This window comes from Nerophis lumbriciformis, linkage group LG01 (genome assembly GCF_033978685.3).
Source record: "Nerophis lumbriciformis linkage group LG01, RoL_Nlum_v2.1, whole genome shotgun sequence".
Lineage (NCBI taxonomy): Eukaryota > Metazoa > Chordata > Actinopteri > Syngnathiformes > Syngnathidae > Nerophis > Nerophis lumbriciformis.
In genome coordinates, this window is record NC_084548.2 from 8,977,334 (window position 1) to 8,998,065 (window position 20,732).

Below are 20,732 nucleotides of genomic sequence, written 5' to 3' on the forward strand. Positions count from 1 at the left end.
AGCATGTTTAACACTTATAGTTAATATTGGTAATAAGTTAAAGGTGTTTAAAGATAATACAAGCATGTTTAACACTTATAGTTAATATTGGTAATAAGTTAAAGGTGTTTAAAGATAATACAAGCATGTTTAACACTTATAGTTAATATTGTTAACAACTTAAAGGTGGTTAAAGATAATACAAGCATGTTTAACACATATAGTTAATATTGTTAACAAGTTAAAGGTGTTTAAAGATAATACAAGCATGTTTAACACATATAGTAAATATTGTTAACAACTTAAAGGTGGTTAAACATAATACAAGCATGTTTAACACATATAGTTAATATTGTTAACAAGTTAAAGGTGTTTAAAGATAATACAAGCATGTTTAACACATATAGTTAATATTGTTAACAAGTTAAAGGTGTTTAATGATAATACAAGCATGTTTAACACATATAGTTAATATTGTTAATAAGTTAAAGGTGTTTAAAGATAATACAAGCATGTTTAACACATATAGTTAATAAGTTAAAAGTGTTTAAAGATAATACAAGCATGTTTAACATGTATAGTTAATAAGTTAAAAGTGTTTAAGGATAATACAAGCATGTTTAACACATATAGATTCCTTTCTTTCATGAAGACAAGAATATAAGTTGGTGTATTACCTGATTCTGATGACTTGCATTGATTGGATTCGAATGGAGGAGAAAAAAAGTCCTCCTTTCTGTCCAATACCACATGAAAGTGGTTGGTTTTTGGCATCTTATTTATCCAGCTGCCGTACTCCTTTGTATACACTTTACAAGAAATACATTGTCGGCAAACTCCGTAGCTTGCTAGCTTGTGCACGCCAGCTTTCTGAGACTCTTATTTTGTTAGCGCAGGCAGGATGAAGCAGAGCTTTTATTGTGCAACTGTGCAGTCGGTCTTTGGAGTTTTGACGACAGGTACGGCGCGAGAGTCTGTTGAAATAAAGTGTTTCTCGCCTTCCTGTCGGTAATTTTAATGAGCTGGCAGCAGCCAGCGTCATCTCAGAAGACCCTCGGGTGCCGTGAATGTCAATCAAGTGACGAAAGTGACGTCATAGTGAAGATTTATGATCGCTCATTTTTAGGACTATTTTTTTAATGCCTGGCTGGTGATCGACTGATACACCCTCCACGATCGACCGGTAGCTCGCGATCGACGTAATGAGCACCCCTGGTTTAATGCATCCAGTGGGGCATCACAACAGAATTAGGCATAATAATGTGTTAATTCCACGACTGTATATATCGGTATCGGTTGATATCGGAATCGGTAATTAAGAGTTGGACAATATCGGCAAAAAAGCCATTATCGGACATCTCTAGTCATGACAAGTGACGGTGCCTTTAGGAAACAATCTATGGATGTCAAGTAATGGCTCCCTGGTGTAGTGCCTGCTGCAGTTAGTGCCTGATGGGTATGACCGATTAGATTAGAAACCACAGTCAGCCTTATCTCCAAATACCACACACTGACAGGAACCGGCATGGACCACCACCAATGGATTCTCACCATGTCAAGATTTAGTTTCGTGGAAATGTACCTCTTTGTAAAGAAGGCTGCTTGTCAAAGTAAACTAGTAGCATGTGGCAAACTATCCATCCATCCATCCATTTTCTATCGCTTATCCCTTTCGGGGTCGCGGGGGGTCGCTGGAGCCTATCTCAGCTGCATTCGGGCGGAAGGCGGGGTACACCCTGGACAAGTCGCCACCTCATAGCAGGGCCCACACAGATAGACAGACAACATTCACATTCACACACTGGGGCCAATGAGAGCACTTAGTGTTTGTCACCTGGAAAAGTTAGGAAAAATCAACAAAATTCCTAGATAAGCACACCAAATAGTAACCAGATGTTTACTGCTCATTTCCGTGTTACATTTTATATAGCTGCCAAATCCTTTCTGAATGTCTCACATGCTGTGTCACTAGGCTTGTCATCAGGTATGAACTGTGAGTCAGCGGAAATAGTGTATAACTCGTTGCACACAAAAATTCAAGACATGACCAGCAGCTTGTGCTTACAGTAATAATTATGCATGCTACATTTCTGCAAAACTGCTTCCTTTTTAACATTAGTATTGTAAAATATCACTGATCTTGCTATCTTTTGAATAAAATTCATTTTAGAGTTTCACTTTTTAATTAATTCAATTTAATTTTTTTTTTTTTCCAAAGTATTTTTATTGTCAGTTTTCTTAATACAAACATCCATCCATCCATTTTCTACCGCTTGTCCCTTTCAGGGTCGCGAAGGATCTCTGGAGCCTGTCTCAGCTGCATTCGGGCGGTAGGCGGGGTACACCCTGGACAAGTCGCCACCTCATCGCAGTTCCACATTCACACTCACAACCTAGATACAAATTTAATCAAGTAAATAAATAAATCCATCCATCCATCCATTTTCTACCAATTGTTAAATAAAATATGAGAATAAAATTAATGAATGAAGAAGTTTTTTCTACACAGATTATGTATGTAAAAAATAAATACATACAAAGAGGCTTAACATATCATTTGAATGTCCACTTTCACCAATCAATTCAATTTTATTTTTATTCATTTGAATACTTTTTCACATTAATATTTTGTAAATGTGTTTATTTTTTAATTCATTTTAGATTGAGCTTTTTTTCACTAGTAGAAAAAAACGAACCAAACTTGTTATTTTTTGTCTGAAGTAAGTTATAGTGTGTGAATGTGACGTATGATATAAAGTGCTTTGGGTATCGTTCCAGGTATAGTAAAGTGCTATATACGTGTACAGTAAATTCATATCATTTACCATTTATATCTTAATATATTCTTTAACTTTTTAATTATTTTACATTTTAATTTTCATTACTAAAATAACTTTTTTAAACTTTTTTTTTGTATTTATTTTTGTTTTTTTTACAATATTTATTATTATTTTAGCTTTAGCTGTTTTACAGTATACAATCAAAAGACTGGACACACATTCACTAACACAAGAAAATGTCTCAAAATGTTTGCCTGGTACTGTACATATTCACATTGACCGTGTGCGTGCTGTATATGTCATTATTATAACAACATTTATTTATTTCATTCTCATACCTGCCAACTTTTGAAATCAGAAAAACCTAGTAGCCAGGGTCCAGGGGCCGCAGGCCCCGGTAGGTCCAGGACAAAGTCCTGATGGGGGGTTCAGGGGGGCCGACGCAAAATGATTATTAGCATTCAGACAGGTTAAAATGTTGCTAAAACCATCACTTTTCTATCAGTCACAGTGACTTTTCAAAACAAAAATATTACAGCGAAATCATATGGGTTGATTGACATGTTTATTCTGTAAGCTAACTTCAATAGTTTGAAATTATTTTGACAGTTAATGCCAGTTATCCTGTCAACCTTTCACAAGACTTCAATTTGTTAATTGAAAGTATAAACAGTATAAACACTTTTTACAGTAAACAAATGGTAAAACAGTACTAAACAATTCCATTAAAAGAAAAATTGGTGTCATTATTAACTTTCTGTCCAAGCTTGTATAATCTACTGCCTTGTTCAATTGTAAAAACTATCACAATTATCATACTGTAAACATGGTAAGCTAACTTCATTAAAATTAATAGTCCTGTCAATAGCATGGAATTACAATTCAAATGAAGTTTTTTTGTAAGCCTTTCAAAAGAATTCAAAATATGAAAAATTAATGAAAATTAATTTAAGCCATCAGACACTTGAAAAGTGGCACATCACATCTCTAATGTAATCATTTTAACTTTTCAACAGAAATAGCACTGCAAAAATATTAAGGACATACTTCTGTATTTTGGTAGTTATGCTGTCAACATTTAACAAGATTTCTTCAACTTGGACTTGAAAGCATAAATAGTATAAACACTTTTAACAGTATAACAGTACTAAACAATTCCAATAGATAACATTGGTGTCATTACCTTTTTGTGGCTAAAATCCGAAAAACGTTGAAAGTTTTCCACTTGTATCGCTAGCAACGGCATTAGACTTGTGTTTTTTTGTCCCAACGTGGTCTTTTACATCGCTAATTCCTCCGTGTCCGATCGAAAAATCTTGTCTGCACAAGGTGAAATTCGCGTAGTTTTCACCCTTTTTGGAACGGATAATTATTCCCGGATAGGCTTTTGAATATTCTTCACGGAATGACTGCAGTTTTCTTTTCGGTTTAAGACTCGTTTGCGATTTTTCTCCGGCTGATTCCATGATCGTTCGCTCGTTTGGAAACAATGGCAACAGGTGTCTCGTGCTTGGCAGCGGTGCTATAAATAGCCTAGCGCATGGCATTCGGAATGGCTCGATAGGAAGTTACGGGAAGCAGTGTCGATTGTCATTATTGTTACGCGATTTCGTGAATAAAACTTTTTTTTAAATATTTTTTTTTAATTAATGAAAAAACTTATTTTTTATCACTGCAACCGTAACCCGGAATAGGTTGATGAAAACTGTACTAATTACGGGAAAACCGGAGTAGTTGGCAGGTATGTATTCTCATTCTAATTTCTCATTTGGATCAGATTTGGATGAACTTGCATTTGGTATGTTTATACAAAAGTCTGTCAAATCAGATTCCAGTTAAATTCCAAGAATCACGTGGGGGAAAAAACAAATTTAGAGTTTATTTTCTTATTTATTTGGAATGTACCTCTGCAACAGTGGTTCTTAACCTGGGTTCGATCGAACCCTAGGGGTTCGGTGAGTCGGCCTCAGGGGTTCGGCGGAGGTCAAAACACACCCGACTCATCGTGTAAATAAAAACTTCTCCCTTTCGGCGTATTATGGATACGACAACAGCAGAAGTCAGACTGATTTGCAGGTGTGTAATTTGTTGTGAGTTTATGCACTGTGTTGGTTTTGTTGTTTGAACAAGGTGATGTTCATGCACGGTTCATTCTGTGCACCAGTAAAAAAACATGGAAAGACTTTAGTATGGGGAACATACTTGCCAACCCTCGGGATTTTCCGGGAGACTCCCAAAATTCTCCCGAAAACCTCCCGGGACAAATTTTCTCCCGCAAATCTCCCGAAATTCAGGCGGACCTGAGTGACGTGTCGACAGTCTGTTTTCACGTCCGCTTTCCCACAATATAAACAGCGTGCCTGCCCAATCACGTTATAACTGTAGAATGATCGAGGGCGAGTTCTTGGTTTCTTATGTGGGTTTATTGTTAGGCAGTTTAATTAACGTCCTCCCAACGCGGCAACAACACACAACAACAGCAGTCACGTTTTCGTCTACCGTAAAGCAGTGTGTCTGCCGTAAACAGCAATGTTGTGACACTCTTAAAAAGGACAATACTGCCATCTACTGTACATGCATATGTGACAATAACATCTAGGGCTTTTAGAGAGTGCGGTGCACAACTGCGCACACAACAAGGAGACGAAGCAGAATGCATCATCAGAGAGGGTGTTCAGCATGGTTAGAAAAATAGTGACAGAGAATAGAACAAGGATGGACAATTCAACAATGAGTAGATGAGTGTTATGTGTGTGTATATGTGTAAATAAATAAACACTGAAAGTATTTCTCTTATTTATATATATATATATATATATATATATATATATATATAAGAAATACTTGACTTTCAGGGAATTCTAGCTATATATATATATATATATATATATATATATATATATATATATATATATATATATATATATATATATATATATATATATATAATAAATATATATATATATATATATATATATATATATATATATATATATATAGCTAGAATTCCCTGAAAGTCAAGTATTTCTTATATATATATATATATATATATATGTAATACTTGACTTGGTGAATTCTAACTGTAAATATACTCCTCCCCTCTTAACCACGCCCCCGCACCTCCCGAAATCGGAGGTCTCAAGGTTAGCAAGTATGATGGGGAACATATTCACCATTAATTAGTTGCTTATTAACATGCAAATTAGTAACATATTGGCTCTTAACTAGTCATTATTAAGTACTTATTAATGCCTTATTCGGCATGACCTTATTATAACCCTAACCCTCTAACCCTGGCCCTAACCCTCTAACCCTAACCCTAACCAAATAACTCTAAATTAAGTCTTTGTTACTTAGAATATGTTCCCCTAGTGTCCAAAAAACTCTAAATTAAGTCTTTGTTACTTAGAATATGTTCCCCATACTAAAGTGTTACCAAAAACATATAACTTTGTCTTGAATTTTTTTTAAAAAGGAGGGTTCGGTGAATGCAATATGAAACTGGTGGGGTTCGGTACCTCCAACAAGGTTAAGAACCACTGCTTTACAATGATAATCAAGATCAAATTGAAATAGTTATAGAAGAAAACCAACATGTCTTATGAAATCCATCGTTATAATTAAAATGTTTGTTTTGAACAAAAACTTGTAACCTTCTTGGTGGATATAAAAACACTATGGGTTACTTTTTCAACTTTAGATGAAGGTGTCTGTAAACAACTGCAAATGTTGCAAGAAGCAGCAGCAATCATTACATTGGGGTCTGAAAAGATTAAAAGATTTGGACGTCAGCAGAGAAAATAAACAGTAAGGCACCACAGGGGTGCTTTACTGCCACATGGGAGGAAGGAAAAAAATACTGCAGACAAGTTGGAACATCTTATAAACAGACTATAAATACGGAGCATGACTTTCTAGTCAGCACAGGGCTGAGTTATGTCTTGAATGTGACTATCTATCCTGGCGCTGGCTGGCTGCCTGGCAGAGTGGGTGGCTGGTCGGGTCAGCTACAGCAACTGCTGTCTGACTGTCTACCTGCTTTCTCGGCCCTCCGCCCGCATGCACGTCTCACTGATGAAAGTATTGATTGGATGACACGGTGCAGCGTCATCTTTGTCCTTGCTGTGACCTTGCACTCGTCGAGGAGGGCTGGCAGAGCCATCATCGCCATGTCTGTCTGCAATGTTTACATCAAGCTAAATATTGACGCAAATATAACTGTCAAGCCAAACAGATGTCGGGTCAAACTTCATGCGCTGGTACCCAGAATCGTGTTGTAAATCTTTGATAAGTTCATAACATTACAAACATTTGGTGACATGGATATTAGTGCAGCCTCATTAGTGAGAGAGAGAAATGCGATATTCATCTCAGACAGGAAAAGGGCCGGGCTCACTTGGAACGTCCTGTCTAAAGGGTGTTAGGATTTACATTATTTGTGTCATATCGTCCACTGAAATTAAAAATATTGCCCCGAACAAAGGAGGTGCAATATTTTTGTAAAACTAAATAAAAGTTAAAGAAGTATTGACTGCAGTGTCCCATATTTCTGGTGGCCCTCTACAAATACAAAGTCATTGTAATGGGCTTGCCTTATTGCCAACTTGGCGACTTCGTCCCTACATTTAAAGGGGTACATATTATGAATGGGAAGTGAAGTGAATTATATTTATATAGCACTTTTCTCTAGGGACTCAAAAGCGCTTTCCATCGTGAAACCCAATATCTGAGCTACATTTAAACCAGTGTGGGTGGCACTGGGAGCAGGTGGGTGAAGTGTCTTGCCCAAGGACACAACGGCAGTGACTAGGATGGCGGAAGCGGGGTTCAAACCTGGAACCCTCAAGTTTCTGGCACGGCCGCTCTACCAACCAAGCCACGCCGCCCAATGATTATGATTTTTGTCTACTTGTAAACCAAAAACACTTGTGGTCTACGTAACATGTAATGGTGGTTCTTTGGTCAAAATGTTGCATACTATATGATTTATAGACCGTTTTCTAGCCGCCCTCTGACCATCTCTTATGGTCAGAGGTAGCGCCCAAAGTTTTAGCAAATATATTTATCAGCTTTAAAAAAAAAATTGTGGGCAGTTTTATTTACCTGGCTCCATTTCGACGGCATCTTCCCCCCAAGTTTTGAGTCTTTTCTCTACTGACTGATATAAGTTCGAACGATATGCTAATTTGTATTAGAAATGGCAACAGTGGAGGATGCATGTGCATGTGCGAGCCAGTCTGCCCCACAACAAGAGGATAGAGAAAAACAAGGAGCTTATTGGCTACAGGTTCAGACTACAATCGGAGACCCCCGGACTGTTGAACAACTTAAAGGGGAACATTATCACCAGACCTATGTAAGCGTCAATATATACCTTGATGTTGCAGAAAAAAGACTATATTTTTTTTTAACCGATTTCCGAACTCTAAATGGGTGAATTTTGGCGAATTAAACGACTTTTCTATTATTCAACGTGACGTCACATCGGGAAGCAATCCGCCATTTTCTCAAACACAGAGTCAAATCAGCTCTGTTATTTTCCGTTTTTTCGACTGTTTTCCGTACCTTGGAGACATCATGCCTCGTCGGTGTGTTGTCGGAGGGTGTAACAACACGAACAGGGACGGATTCAAGTTGCACCAGTGGCCCAAAGATGCGAAAGTGGCAAGAAATTGGACGTTTGTTCCGCACACTTTACCGACGAAAGCTATGCTACGACAGAGATGGCAAGAATGTGTGGATATCCTGCGACACTCAAAGCAGATGCATTTCCAACGATAAAGTCAAAGAAATCTGCCGCCAGACCCCCAGGAAAAGAGAGCGGATGAGGGTATATCTACAGAATATATTAATTGATGAAAACTGGGCTGTCTGCACTCTCAAAGTGCATGTTGTTGCCAAATGTATTTCATATGCTGTAAACCTAGTTCATAGTTGTTAGTTTCCTTTAATGCCAAACAAACACATACCAATCGTTGGTTAGAAGGCGATCGCCAAATTCGTCCTCGCTTTCTCCCGTGTCGCTGGCTGTCGTGTCGTTTTCATCGGTTTCGCTTGCATACAGTTCAAACCGATATGGCTCAATAGCTTCAGTTTCTTCTTCAATTTCGTTTTCGCTACCTGCCTCCACACTACAACCATCCGTTTCAATACATGCGTAATCTGTTGAATCGCTTAAGCCGCTGAAATCCGAGTCTGAAACCGAGCTAATGTCGCTATAAACTTGCTGTTCTATCCGCCATGTTTGTTTGTATCGGCATCACTGTGTGACGTCACAGGAAAATGGACGGGTGTATATAACGATGGTTGAAATCAGGCACTTTGAAGCTTTTTTTAGGGATATTGCGTGATGGGTAAAATTTTGAAAAAAAACTTCGAAAAATAAAATGAGCCACTGGGAACTGATTTTTAATGGTTTTAACCCTTCTGAAATTGTGATAATGTTCCCCTTTAAGCTGTACATCAGCAATGCACAGCACTTCGGGTAAATTTCTGCAATATTTGGATAATCCGCTGATGTCACCAATGGGAAAAACTTAACAAATTAAGCATATTTCATATGGCTCGTTTGAATGAAGTATGAAGGAAGGCAAGATTGTTTTATAAATATTTCAAAATATTGTTTTATAAATATTTTTTATATTTTATAAATTCTCGCCCGCGAAAGGGTGGAGTGCCATCTCCAGGTTGGGGAGGAGATCTTGCCCCAAGTTGAGGAGTTCAAATACCTCGGAGTCTTGTTCACGAGTGAGGGAAGAGTGGATCGTGAGATCGACAGGCGGATCGGTGCGGCGTCTTCAGTAATGCGGACGCTGTATCGGATCCGTTGTGGTGAAGAAGGAGCTGAGCCGGAAGGCAAAGCTCTCAATTTACCGATCGATCTACGTTCCCATCCTCACCTATGGTCATGAGCTTTGGGTTATGACCGAAAGGACAAGATCACGGATACAAGCGGACGAAATGAGTTTCCTCCGCCGGGTGGCGGGGCTCTCCCTTAGAGATAGGGTGAGAAGCTCTGTCATCCGGGAGGAACTCAAAGTAAAGCCGCTGCTCCTCCACATTAAGAGGTGCCAGATGAGGTGGTTCGGGCATCTGGTCAGGATGCCACCCGAACGCCTCCCTAGGGAGGTGTTTAGGGCACATCCGACCGGTAGGAGGCCACGGGGAAGACCCAGAACACGTTGGGAAGACTATCTGTCCCGGCTGGCCTGGGAACGCCTCGGGATCCCCCCGGGAGGAGAACGAAATAAATCCCTCAAACCTTTACAATAGGCCCTATTCCCACAGACATCTCGTGGAGAAATACTTCTACAAACCCCGTTTCCATATGAGTTGGGAAATTGTGTTAGATGTAAATATAAACGGAATACAATGATTTGCAAATCATTTTCAACCCATATTCAGTTGAATATGCTACAAAGACAACATATTTGATGTTCAAACTGATACACTTTTTTTTTTTGCAAATTATCATTAACTTTAGAATTTGATGCCAGCAACACGTGACAAAGAAGTTGGGAAAGGTGGCAATAAATACTGATAAAGTTGAGGAATGCTCATCAAACACTTATTTGGAACATCCCACAGGTGAACAGGCAAATTGGGAACAGGTGGGTGCCATGATTGGGTATAAAAGTAAATTCCGTGAAATGCTCAATCATTCACAAACAAGGATGGGGCAAGGGTCACCACTTTGTCAACAAATGCGTGAGCAAATTGTTGAACAGTTTAAGAAAAACCTTTCTCAACCAGCTATTGCAAGGAATTTAGGGATTTCACCATCTACGGTCCGTAATATCATCAAAGGGTTCAGAGAATCTGGAGAAATCACTGCATGTAAGCAGCTAAGCCCGTGACCTTCGATCCCTCAGGCTGTACTGCATCAACAAGCGACGTCAGTGTGAAAAGGATATCACCACATGGGCTCAGGAACACTTCAGAAACCCACTGTCAGTAACTACAGTTGGTCGCTACATCTGTAAGTGCAAGTAAAAACTCTCCTATGCAAGGCGAAAACCGTTTATCAACAACACCCAGAAACGCCGTCGGCTTCGCTGGGCCTGAGCTCATCTAAGATGGACTGATACAAAGTGGAAAAGTGTTCTGTGGTCTGATGAGTCCACATTTAAAATTGTTTTTGGAAACTGTGGACGTCGTGTCCTCCGGACCAAAGAGGAAAAGAACCATCCGGATTGTTATAGGCGCAAAGTTAAAAAGCCAGCATCTGTGATGGTATGGGGGTGTATTAGTGCCCAAGACATGGGTAACTTACAGATCTGTGAAGGCGCCATTAATGCTGAAAGGTACATACAGGTTTTGGAGCAACATATGTTGCCATCCAAGCAACGTTACCATGGACGCCCCTGCTTATTTCAGCAAGACAATGCCAAGCCACGTGTTACATCAACGTGGCTTCATAGTAAAAGAGTGCGGGTACTAGACTGGCCTGCCTGTAGTCCAGACCTGTCTCCCATTGAAAATGTGTGGCGCATTATGAAGCCTAAAATAGCACAACGGAGACCCCCGGACTGTTGAACAACTTAAGCTGTACATCAAGCAAGAATGGGAAAGAATTCCACCTGAGAAGCTTAAAAAATGTGTCTCCTCAGTTCCCAAACGTTTACTGAGTGTTGTTAAAAGGAAAGGCCATGTAACACAGTGGTGAACATGCCCTTTCCCAACTACTTTGGCACGTGTTGCAGCCATGAAATTCTAAGTTAATTATTATTTGCAAAAAAAAAAAAAAAAAGTTTATGAGTTTGAACATCAAATATGTTGTCTTTGTAGTGCATTCAATTGAATATGGGTTGAAAAAGATTTGCAAATCATTATATTCCGTTTATATTTACATCTAACACAATTTACCAACTCATATGGAAACGGGGTTTGTATAAGACTGGTAGTTCTTTTGTCAGACACAAAGCTGATCTACTAAACTTGTGCGCACAGGATTGCTTCTCTTTAGTGAGCAGAATAAGGAGCGCAATCCATTTAACGTGTCAATTTCAATTGCATTTAGGATAACCCCTTGAGATGCAGCATCTCATATCAAAGGGTCCCACACAAATACAGAAAAAGAAAAATCTGTGTGTCTATTTATGAATGTGCTGACCATCAGAACATCAACAAGGGAGGAGAATATGCAAATATAATTATTTAGCACGATGCAAAGTGAGTTATGATGACTAAAACTCAACTGCGAGCACCATTTTGCATCTTTATTTAGCACATCTGAAAAGTGTGTGCAAACTGACACAGCTAAACACATCGCTGCGAGAAAGGACGGGTTTTCGCTGTGGCTCCTCCTGCTGCAGCTCGTATGCTTGTCAACATATATGGACTCTAAAAAATTAAAATATTAGACATATTGTCTCCTCAGCAATATCATTTTATAATTTATAGCTGCTGGATGACATAAGGGGCTGATTTAAACAAATTCAATTGATACTGGTGTTGGGTTTCTTTAAAATCACTAACATATGTCCTATGTGTAAAAAACTTATTGCAATATGTATTTTCTTGCATCGGTGGTGCAAACTCACAGTTAATGCCAGCCTCTTCCATGAATGTAACTTCAGTGTGCAAAAAAAAAAAAAAAAAAAAAAAAAGAGGTTTCTATTGATGCACCCCAAAAAGTGGTGATCTGCTGCCATACTTGCCAACCCTCCCAGATTTTCCGGGAGACTCCCGAAATTCAGCGCCTCTCCGGAAAACCTCCCGGGACAAATTTTCTCCCGAAAATCTCCCGAAATTCAGGCGGAGCTGGAGGCCACGCGCCCTCCAGCTCCATGCGGACCTGAGTGACGTGTCGACAGCCTGTTTTCACGTCCACTTTCACACAATATAAACAGCGTGCCTGTAGTAAAGTAAAGTAAAGTAAAGTGTAAAATGATCGAGGGCAAGTTCTTGGTTTCTTATGTGGGTTTATTGTTAGGCAGTTTCATTAACGTCCTCCCAGCGTGGTAACAACACACAACAACAGCAGTCACGTTTTCGTCTACCGTAAAGCAGTTCGTCTGCCGTAAACAGCAATGTTGTGACACTCTTAAACAGGACAATACTGCCATCTACTGTACATGCATATGTGACAACAACATCTACGGCTTTTAGAGAGTGCAGTGCACAACTGCGCACACAACAAGGAGACGAAGCAGAATGCATCATCAAAGAGGGTGTTCAGCATGGTTAGAAAAATAGTGACAGAGAATAGAACAAGGATGGACAATTCAACCCTTAACTCAACAATGAGTAGATGAGTGTTATGTGTGTGTATATGTGTAAATAAATGAACACTGAAATTCAAGTATTTCTCTTATATATATAGCTAGAATTCACTAAAAGTCAAATATTTCTTATATATATATATATATATATATATATATATATATATATATATGAAATACTTGACTTGGTGAATTCTAGCTGTAAATATACTCCTCCCCTCTTAACCACGCCCCCGACCACGCCCCCCCACCTCCCGAAATTGGAGGTCTCAAGGTTGGCAAGTATGTCTGCTGCACTTTTCAATTGTACACGCACTCTTAGTACTGTATATCACACGAATAGCACACGCAATTTTATAGTTTGCACACACTGTTTAGCAAGTGGCATTTGGATCTTAGTAGATCAGGCTCATTGTGTTTAATGCACAAAGGAAATTGAGGGACAGGTTCGCCTCCATTATGTCCATGTGCTACATTTTTTTAGATTGTTTTACCCCTGATCTTAAACTTTCAGTAAAAGTCTAACCAGAAAAAGGTTGCAAATTCGCTTTGGCTAGAGACCTACAGTCGTGGTCAAAAGTTTGCATACACTTGTAAAGAACATAATGTCATGGCTGTCTTGAGTTTCCAATAATTTCTACAACTCTTGTTTTTTTGTGATAGAGTGATTGGAGCACATACTTGTTGGTCACATAAAAACATTCATGAAGTTTGCTTCTTTTATGAATTTATTATGGGTCTACTGAAAATGTGAGCAAATCTGCTGGGTCAAAAGTATACATACAGCAATGTTAATATTTGATTACATGTCCCTTGGCAAGTTTCACTGCAATAAGGCACTTTTGGTAGCCATCCACAAGCTGAAGGCCATTCTAAAACCTTAATTCTAGCCTGATTTAGCCATTCCTTTACCACTTTTGACGTGTGTTTAGGGTCACACTGTTGGAACACCCAACTGTGCCCAAGACCTAACCTCCGGGCTGGTGATTTTAGGTTGTCCTGAAGAATTTGGAGGTAATCTTCCTTTTTCATTGTCCAATTTACTCTCTGTAAAGCACCAGTTCCATTGGCAGCGAAACAGGCCCCGATCATAATGCTACCACCACCATACTTGACGGTAGGCCTGGTGTTCCTGGGATTAAAGGCCTCACCTTTTCTCCTCCAAACATATTGCTGGGTATTGTGGCCAACCAGCTCAATTTTTGTTTCATCTGACATCACATGGCCTTCTGGAGGAAAGTTCTGTGGTCAGATGAAACATAAATATTTTATTGAATATATAAATTGAACAATACTTAAGATGAATAGGTCTTTTTTTGTAAATGTAATGTAACCTATGTAAATTTAACCTACTCAGTGGCCTCGTAGTTAGAGTGTTCGCCCTGAGATCGGTAGGTTGTGAGTTCAAACTATAGACTATAAAAATGGGAGCCATTACCTCCCTGCTTGACACTCAGCAAGGGTTGGAATTGGGGGTTAAATCACCAAAAATTATTCCCGGGCGCGGCACCGCTGCTGCCCACTGCTCCCCTCAACTCCCAGGGGGTGAACAAGGGTGATGGGTCAAATGCAGAGGACACATTTCACCACACTTAGTGTGTGTGACAATCATTGGCACTTTATTTTAAATAGTAAACGTTTTAGATCTTTAAGTTCAACTCATGAAAAATGGTAGCAAAAACAAAAGTGTTGCGCTTATATTTTTGTTCAGTATACATTAAATTGTTGCACATTTTTTGTGACACAAGCCAAATAGCTCAATTTTACAATTTGTGTGGACGAAAAAAAACAACATGTTTTTAAATTATTGTTTGTATGGCTTAGCCCAGTGGTTCTTAACCTGGGTTCGATCAAACCCTAGGGGTTCGGGGAATTGGCCTCAGGGGGTAAAAAGACATCCGACTTATCGTGTAAATAAAAACTTCTCCCTATCAGCGTATTATGATACCCCCAAACAATGTTCCCTCTAATTTTCCATCTGATTTGCAGGTTTTTTGATTGATTGATTGAAACTTTTACTAGCAGATTGCAAAGGAAGAGAATACATTATATGAAACAGTACAGATTACACAGTACAGTACATATTACGTACAATTGACCACTAAATGGTAACACCCCAATAAGTTTTTCAACTTGTTAATCAATTCATGGTAATGTGTGTAAGGTGTGTAATTTGTTGAGAGTTCATGCACTTTGTTGGTTTTGTTCTTTGAACAAGGTGATGTTCATGCACGGTTCATTTTGTGCACCAGTAAAGAAAACATGACTTTTTCTTGAATTTGAAAAAAAAAACTTTTTATTTTTCACTAAAGAAGAGTTCGGTGAATGTGCATATGTAACTGGTGGGGTTCGGTACCTCCAACAAGGTTAAGAACCACTGCTTTAGCCTAAGAAACTCAAGACAGTCATGACATTATGTTCTTTACAAGTGTATGTAAACTTTTGACCACGACTGTGTATGTACGACATCTGTTTAGTATTCACATGAAATAATGTTTAATGCATTTCTTTATGTTCAATAAACATACATGAAACTGAATTAAATATTGTTTTTCCACTTTAAGGATTTAAAAATCATAACTGATACAAGGACCTGAAGGTAAATGTATTGTTTTATAAAATAGTAACAATAGTGCAGTGAGTCATGGCTTGGCATACTTGCCAATTTAGAGACCTCCGATTTCGGGAGGTGGGGGGTGGGGGCGTGGGGCAGGGCGTGGTTGGGGGTGTGGTTAAGAGGGGAGGAGTATATTGACAGCTAGAATTCACCAAGTCAAGTATTTCATACATATATATATATATATATATATATACATATATATATATATATATATATATATATATATATATATATATATAATCCCGGGCTCGGGATCTTTCTGTGTGGAGTTTGCATGTTCTCCCCGTGACTGTGTGGGTTCCCTCAGGGTACTCCGGCTTCCTCCCACCTCCAAAGACATGCACCTGGGGATAAGTTGATTGGCAACACTAAATTGGCCGTAGTGTGTGAATGTGAGTGTGAATGTTGTCTGTCTATCTGTGTTGGCCCTGCGATGAGGTGGCGACTTGTCCAGGGTGTACCTCGCCTTCCGCCCGATTGTAGCTGAGATAGGCTCCAGCGCCCCCCGCGACCCCAAAGGGAATAAGCGGTAGAAAATGGATGGATGGATGGATATATATATATATACATACATATATATATATATATATATATATATATCCTGAAAATATGCAAACAAAACTGTGTTTAGATAATTGATACTTCAAACTTGCATAAATAAATATTATGGAATATAACATAACTTGGCTTCTGAGAGCTTCAAAATGTAATGAATAAAATGCTAAAGTCTTTGATAAACAAGCAATTATTTTAATAATTAAATATGGTCATTTTAAATGAATTATTAGGATAATTTAAAATTAATTATTTCAAATATGTTTATTTTAATGTATAATTCTAATGCCTGGATGTAATAAGGAGTCAGAAAAAATACAATTAATTTTGATGTTTTTAGCAAAATATAGTAAAAATGTATTTAGTTGTTTTTTTTAATTATTAATAAATATATGTATTTGTAGGTAAGATAAACATAATAATACAATTTATCTCTAGTCTGGATGATTTATTTCTTGTCACCCAGTTGTCCTCCCGTCGTGAAAAAAGGCTGTCCTCACTCAGGTCCGCATGGAGCTGGAGGGGGCGTGGCCTCCAGCTACGGCTGAAAATCGGGAGATTTTCGGGAGAATATTTGTCCCGGGAGGTTTTCGGGAGAGGCACTGAATTTCAGGAGTCTCCCGGAAAATTCGGGAGGGTTGGCAAGTATGTGGCTTGGAGACGTTAAGATGTAAAACATTGCAAGAATTCGGCAGCCAATATTGTTTCAATGACCTGAAATAAAATGGCAGGACAACTTTTCTACACATTGATTTTTCAAATGGCTCATAAATTCTTCTAAATCACTACCATCATCCATCCTTCCATTCATTTTCTACCGCTTCTCCCTCTTGGGGTCGCAGGTGCGCTCGAGCCTATCCCAGCTACACTCGAGCGGAAGGCGGAGTACACCCTGGACAAGTCGCCACCTCATCCCAGGGCCAACACAGATAGACACACAACATTCACACTCACATTCACACGCTAGGGACCATTTAGTGTTGCCAATCAACCTATCCCCAGGGAACCCACCCAGTCACGGGGAGAACACGCAAACTCCACACAGAAAGACCCCGAGCCCGGGGATCAAACCCAGTACGTTCGTATTGTGAGGCACCAGCACTAACCCCTGTTCCACCGTGCAGCTAAATCACTACCAGTTTACTAAAAAGAATGCCTAATTGTCAATCAGTTGCTATGGCAAATTATGTGTATACCTTGCGGGGGTTCTGCGTGATGTCATCCATGCTGGTAGACAGCAGGTTATCTTTCATGGCCACATACAGGCGCATGCCGTCTTTATCGGGCAGAAGGGAGTGCAGGTCTCCCGCCGCCAGGGGCAGCGTTAGCAAGCGGCCATTCTGGATCAGTTCTGTAGAAGAAGAAAGAGTAACATGTTATGAAGCTATAGACCATGGGTGTCAAACTCTGGCCCGCCGTGTAATTTCACTTGGCCCTTGAGGCGATATCAAATTAACACTAAAGGTGGCCCGCCGATTATATTCAGCAGCGGTGCCGCGGTAACACCGCATTCACCCCTAATTCTCATACTTGCCAACCCTCTCGGGAAAGTCCCAGATTTCAGTGCCCCTCCCAAAAATCGTCACATCCGCTTTTCATCCAGTCCAACGTATGCTGGCCCAGTCCCATAATATGTGCGGCTTCTGTACGCACACACAAGTGAATGCAACGCATACTTAATCAACAGCGATACAAGTTACACTGAGGGTGGCCGTATAAACAACTTTAACACTGTTAGAAATATACGCCACACTGTGAACCCACACCAAACAAGAATGACAAACACATTTCGGGAGAACATCCGCACTGTAACACAACATAAACACAACAGAAAGAATACCCAGAATCCTTTGCGGCACTAACTCTTCCGGGACGCTACAAGGTCTATAAAGACATGGATAACAGAGTCTGGGGTGTATGAACTTGACTGGCCTGCACAGAGTCCTGACCTGAACCCGATAGAACACCTTTGGGATGAATTAGAACGGAGACCGGGAGCCAGGCCTTCTCGACCAACATCAGTGTGTGACCTCACCAATGCGCTTTTAGAAGAATGGTGGAAAATTCCTATAAACACACTCCGCAACTTTGTGGACAGCCTTCTCAGAAAAGTTGAAGCTGTAATAGCTGTAAAAGGTGGACCGACATCATATTGAACCCAATGGGTTAGGAACGGGATGGCACTTCAAGTTCATATGTGAGTCAAGGCAGGTGGCCAAATACTTTTGGCAAAACAGTGTACGTCTTAACTTCTGTGCAGCACTTTGTGAAACTTTTATTGTTTTTTGAAATGTGCTGTATAAATAAAGTGGATTGGATTGGATTTGTAGACAATACTGTCACGGCCAGGGCGCATTCCAATGTGCCCTCATCTTTGCGTCCTGACGAGCGCATCACGGGCCATGCCCACAGGCGCTCTCTCTCCGCTCCGGGGCGTGCCTCCTCGTGCCTGCAGACATTCTGCAATCCTCGCACCTGCCCGTGATGAGCGAGCTGCTTTCATAAACCGGCAAAATCTGCCATGCCGGGCCGGAATATAATCTTCTGTTGGCGTACAGTAAGCGATCATCGGATGCTTAATGCAATCTTGCTCTCTTTCTGTTTTCCCCTCCGTGTTTCATTGTCGTGTCGTGTCGATCCTACTGCAGACCTCCGTTCCCGTGTTTGACGTTGCTGTGTGTCTCGTCATTCCTCGTCGTTCCCCTGCTTCCCGGACTGCCTCTTCGATCTCGACCTCCCACTTGGACACGGATCTCTTGACGCCTCTCTCTCGCCCTGGATCATTTGCCTGCCCAACGGACTGTCTTCCTGCCTTGTCCCTCCTCTCACCCAACACAACACTAGGTAATACACACTACAGCTAATCACACACATCGCCACACACCACATACACTTTTGGATATAGTTCACACTACATTTCCTTTGTTTATATTAGGGCTGTAACGGGTGTATATCGTAGCGTCCCGGAAGAGTTAGTGCTGCAAAGGTTTCTGGGTATTTGTTCTGTTGTGTTTATGTTGTGTTACAGTGCGGAAGTTCTCCCAATATGTGTTTGTCATTCTTGTTTGGTGTGGATTCACAGTGTGGCGTATATTTCTAACAACACTTAAAGTTGTTTATACGGGCACCCTCAGTGTAACCTGTATCGCTGTCGATCAAGTATGCGTTGCATTCCCGTGTGTGTTCATACAGAAGTCGCACAAATCTTGCGACTGGGCCGACACGTTGTTAGAATGGATGAAAAGCGGACATGACGACAACTCATAGAGGACCTTAAAGGCAGTGCCTTTAAGACTGTGGTCCAGGTGATCTACGAGATATAATGACTGATGAACACCTTCGTTCGATAATGAAGGTTGCCTCAGTTCAAAGCCTGAGCCCCGACATTAATGAACTAGCATCTAAGAAAAGGTTGGTTTATTCATTGTTATTTTGTGGAAAAAGTTAATGTGGATATTTACCTCAGAAGGCTGCAAATAGAAAAGAGGCATTCAATTTTGATTTAAATTGTATTTGATATGCCATTGATATTTTTTAATTATTATTATTATTTGAAACTCGATTTTGCATGTCACTATAAAGTTATATAAGCCTTGCTTGTTCAATATTCAATGCAAAACTTGTTTGGGTCCCTATTGAAAGGTTAATTTGTTCAACCTTGGCCCGCGGCTTTGTTCAGTTTTAAATTTTGGCCCACTCTGTATTTGAGTTTGACACCCCTGCTATAGACTGTCAAGTCAATCCGTCTTATGGGCTCAAACTTAAAGGGATGTCATATATTTGTCACAATAAATATATAGTAAATGCTCATGTTGGCGCTGTAAGGCAAACTACTATATTGACCCAAACAAATGCCAAAACAGTATTCAGTGCATCGCCACACAGCTGTTTTCTTTCTTTCTTTGATTCTTGCACCATGCCAACTATGACAATTATGGCACTAGAGTTCAGCTGTTAGCAGAGCGAGGGCAGGAGTGGCCAACTCATCTGTCTTGTGTTAACTTTTCATACAGTATATCCACTACCAAGTGTTTTTTTTTTTTTAAACCATTTTCAACTTGAAATCAGCACGCAAAACTACAGCACATACATGCTTGATAACTGCACCAGGCCCTGGCAGATCCTCACAGCACATGTCACATAATTACAAACAGCAAGTTCTGGAGAACAGCTTTTTGCAAAATGTTATATAGGGTTTGCAAGCATGCGATAAGATGGATAGATTCATAACAGACATGAAAACATTTTCCTTCTGGATCAATAAAGTTTGTTTAAGTCTAAGTCTTAGAAGAGGGAACAAATGCAAGAGATTGACAGTGATGGAAAGGTGGGATGTATCTGATGGGAAATACATCTGAGGAAGAAATTACCGTATTTTTCGGACTATAAGTCGCAGTTTTTTTCATAGTTTGGCCGGGGGTGTGACTACTCAGGAGCGACTTATGTGTAAAATTATTAACACATTACCGTAAAATATCAAATAATATTGTTTATCTCATTCACGTAAGAGACTAGACGTATAAGATTTCATGGGATTTAGCGATTAGGAGTGACAGATTGTTTGGTAAACGTATA

The 20,732-nt window shown here is 39.8% G+C and overlaps 1 protein-coding gene and 1 long non-coding RNA gene across 2 annotated transcripts in view; one reads left to right on the forward strand and one right to left on the reverse strand.

Annotated features, from left to right (window-relative positions):
- Positions 1-20,732, forward strand: part of LOC133615792 (uncharacterized) — a 517,593-nt gene that overhangs the window by 281,363 nt on the left and 215,498 nt on the right. The gene's annotated exons all lie outside the window — the stretch shown is intronic.
- The window catches only part of sema3h (sema domain, immunoglobulin domain (Ig), short basic domain, secreted, (semaphorin) 3H), a 229,400-nt gene that overhangs the window by 108,253 nt on the left and 100,415 nt on the right, over positions 1-20,732 (reverse strand). Inside the window, exon 4 of the mRNA XM_061974468.1 lies at positions 17,354-17,508. Coding sequence (XP_061830452.1) covers positions 17,354-17,508 — 155 coding nt within the window. The remainder of the gene's footprint in view (positions 1-17,353; positions 17,509-20,732) is intronic.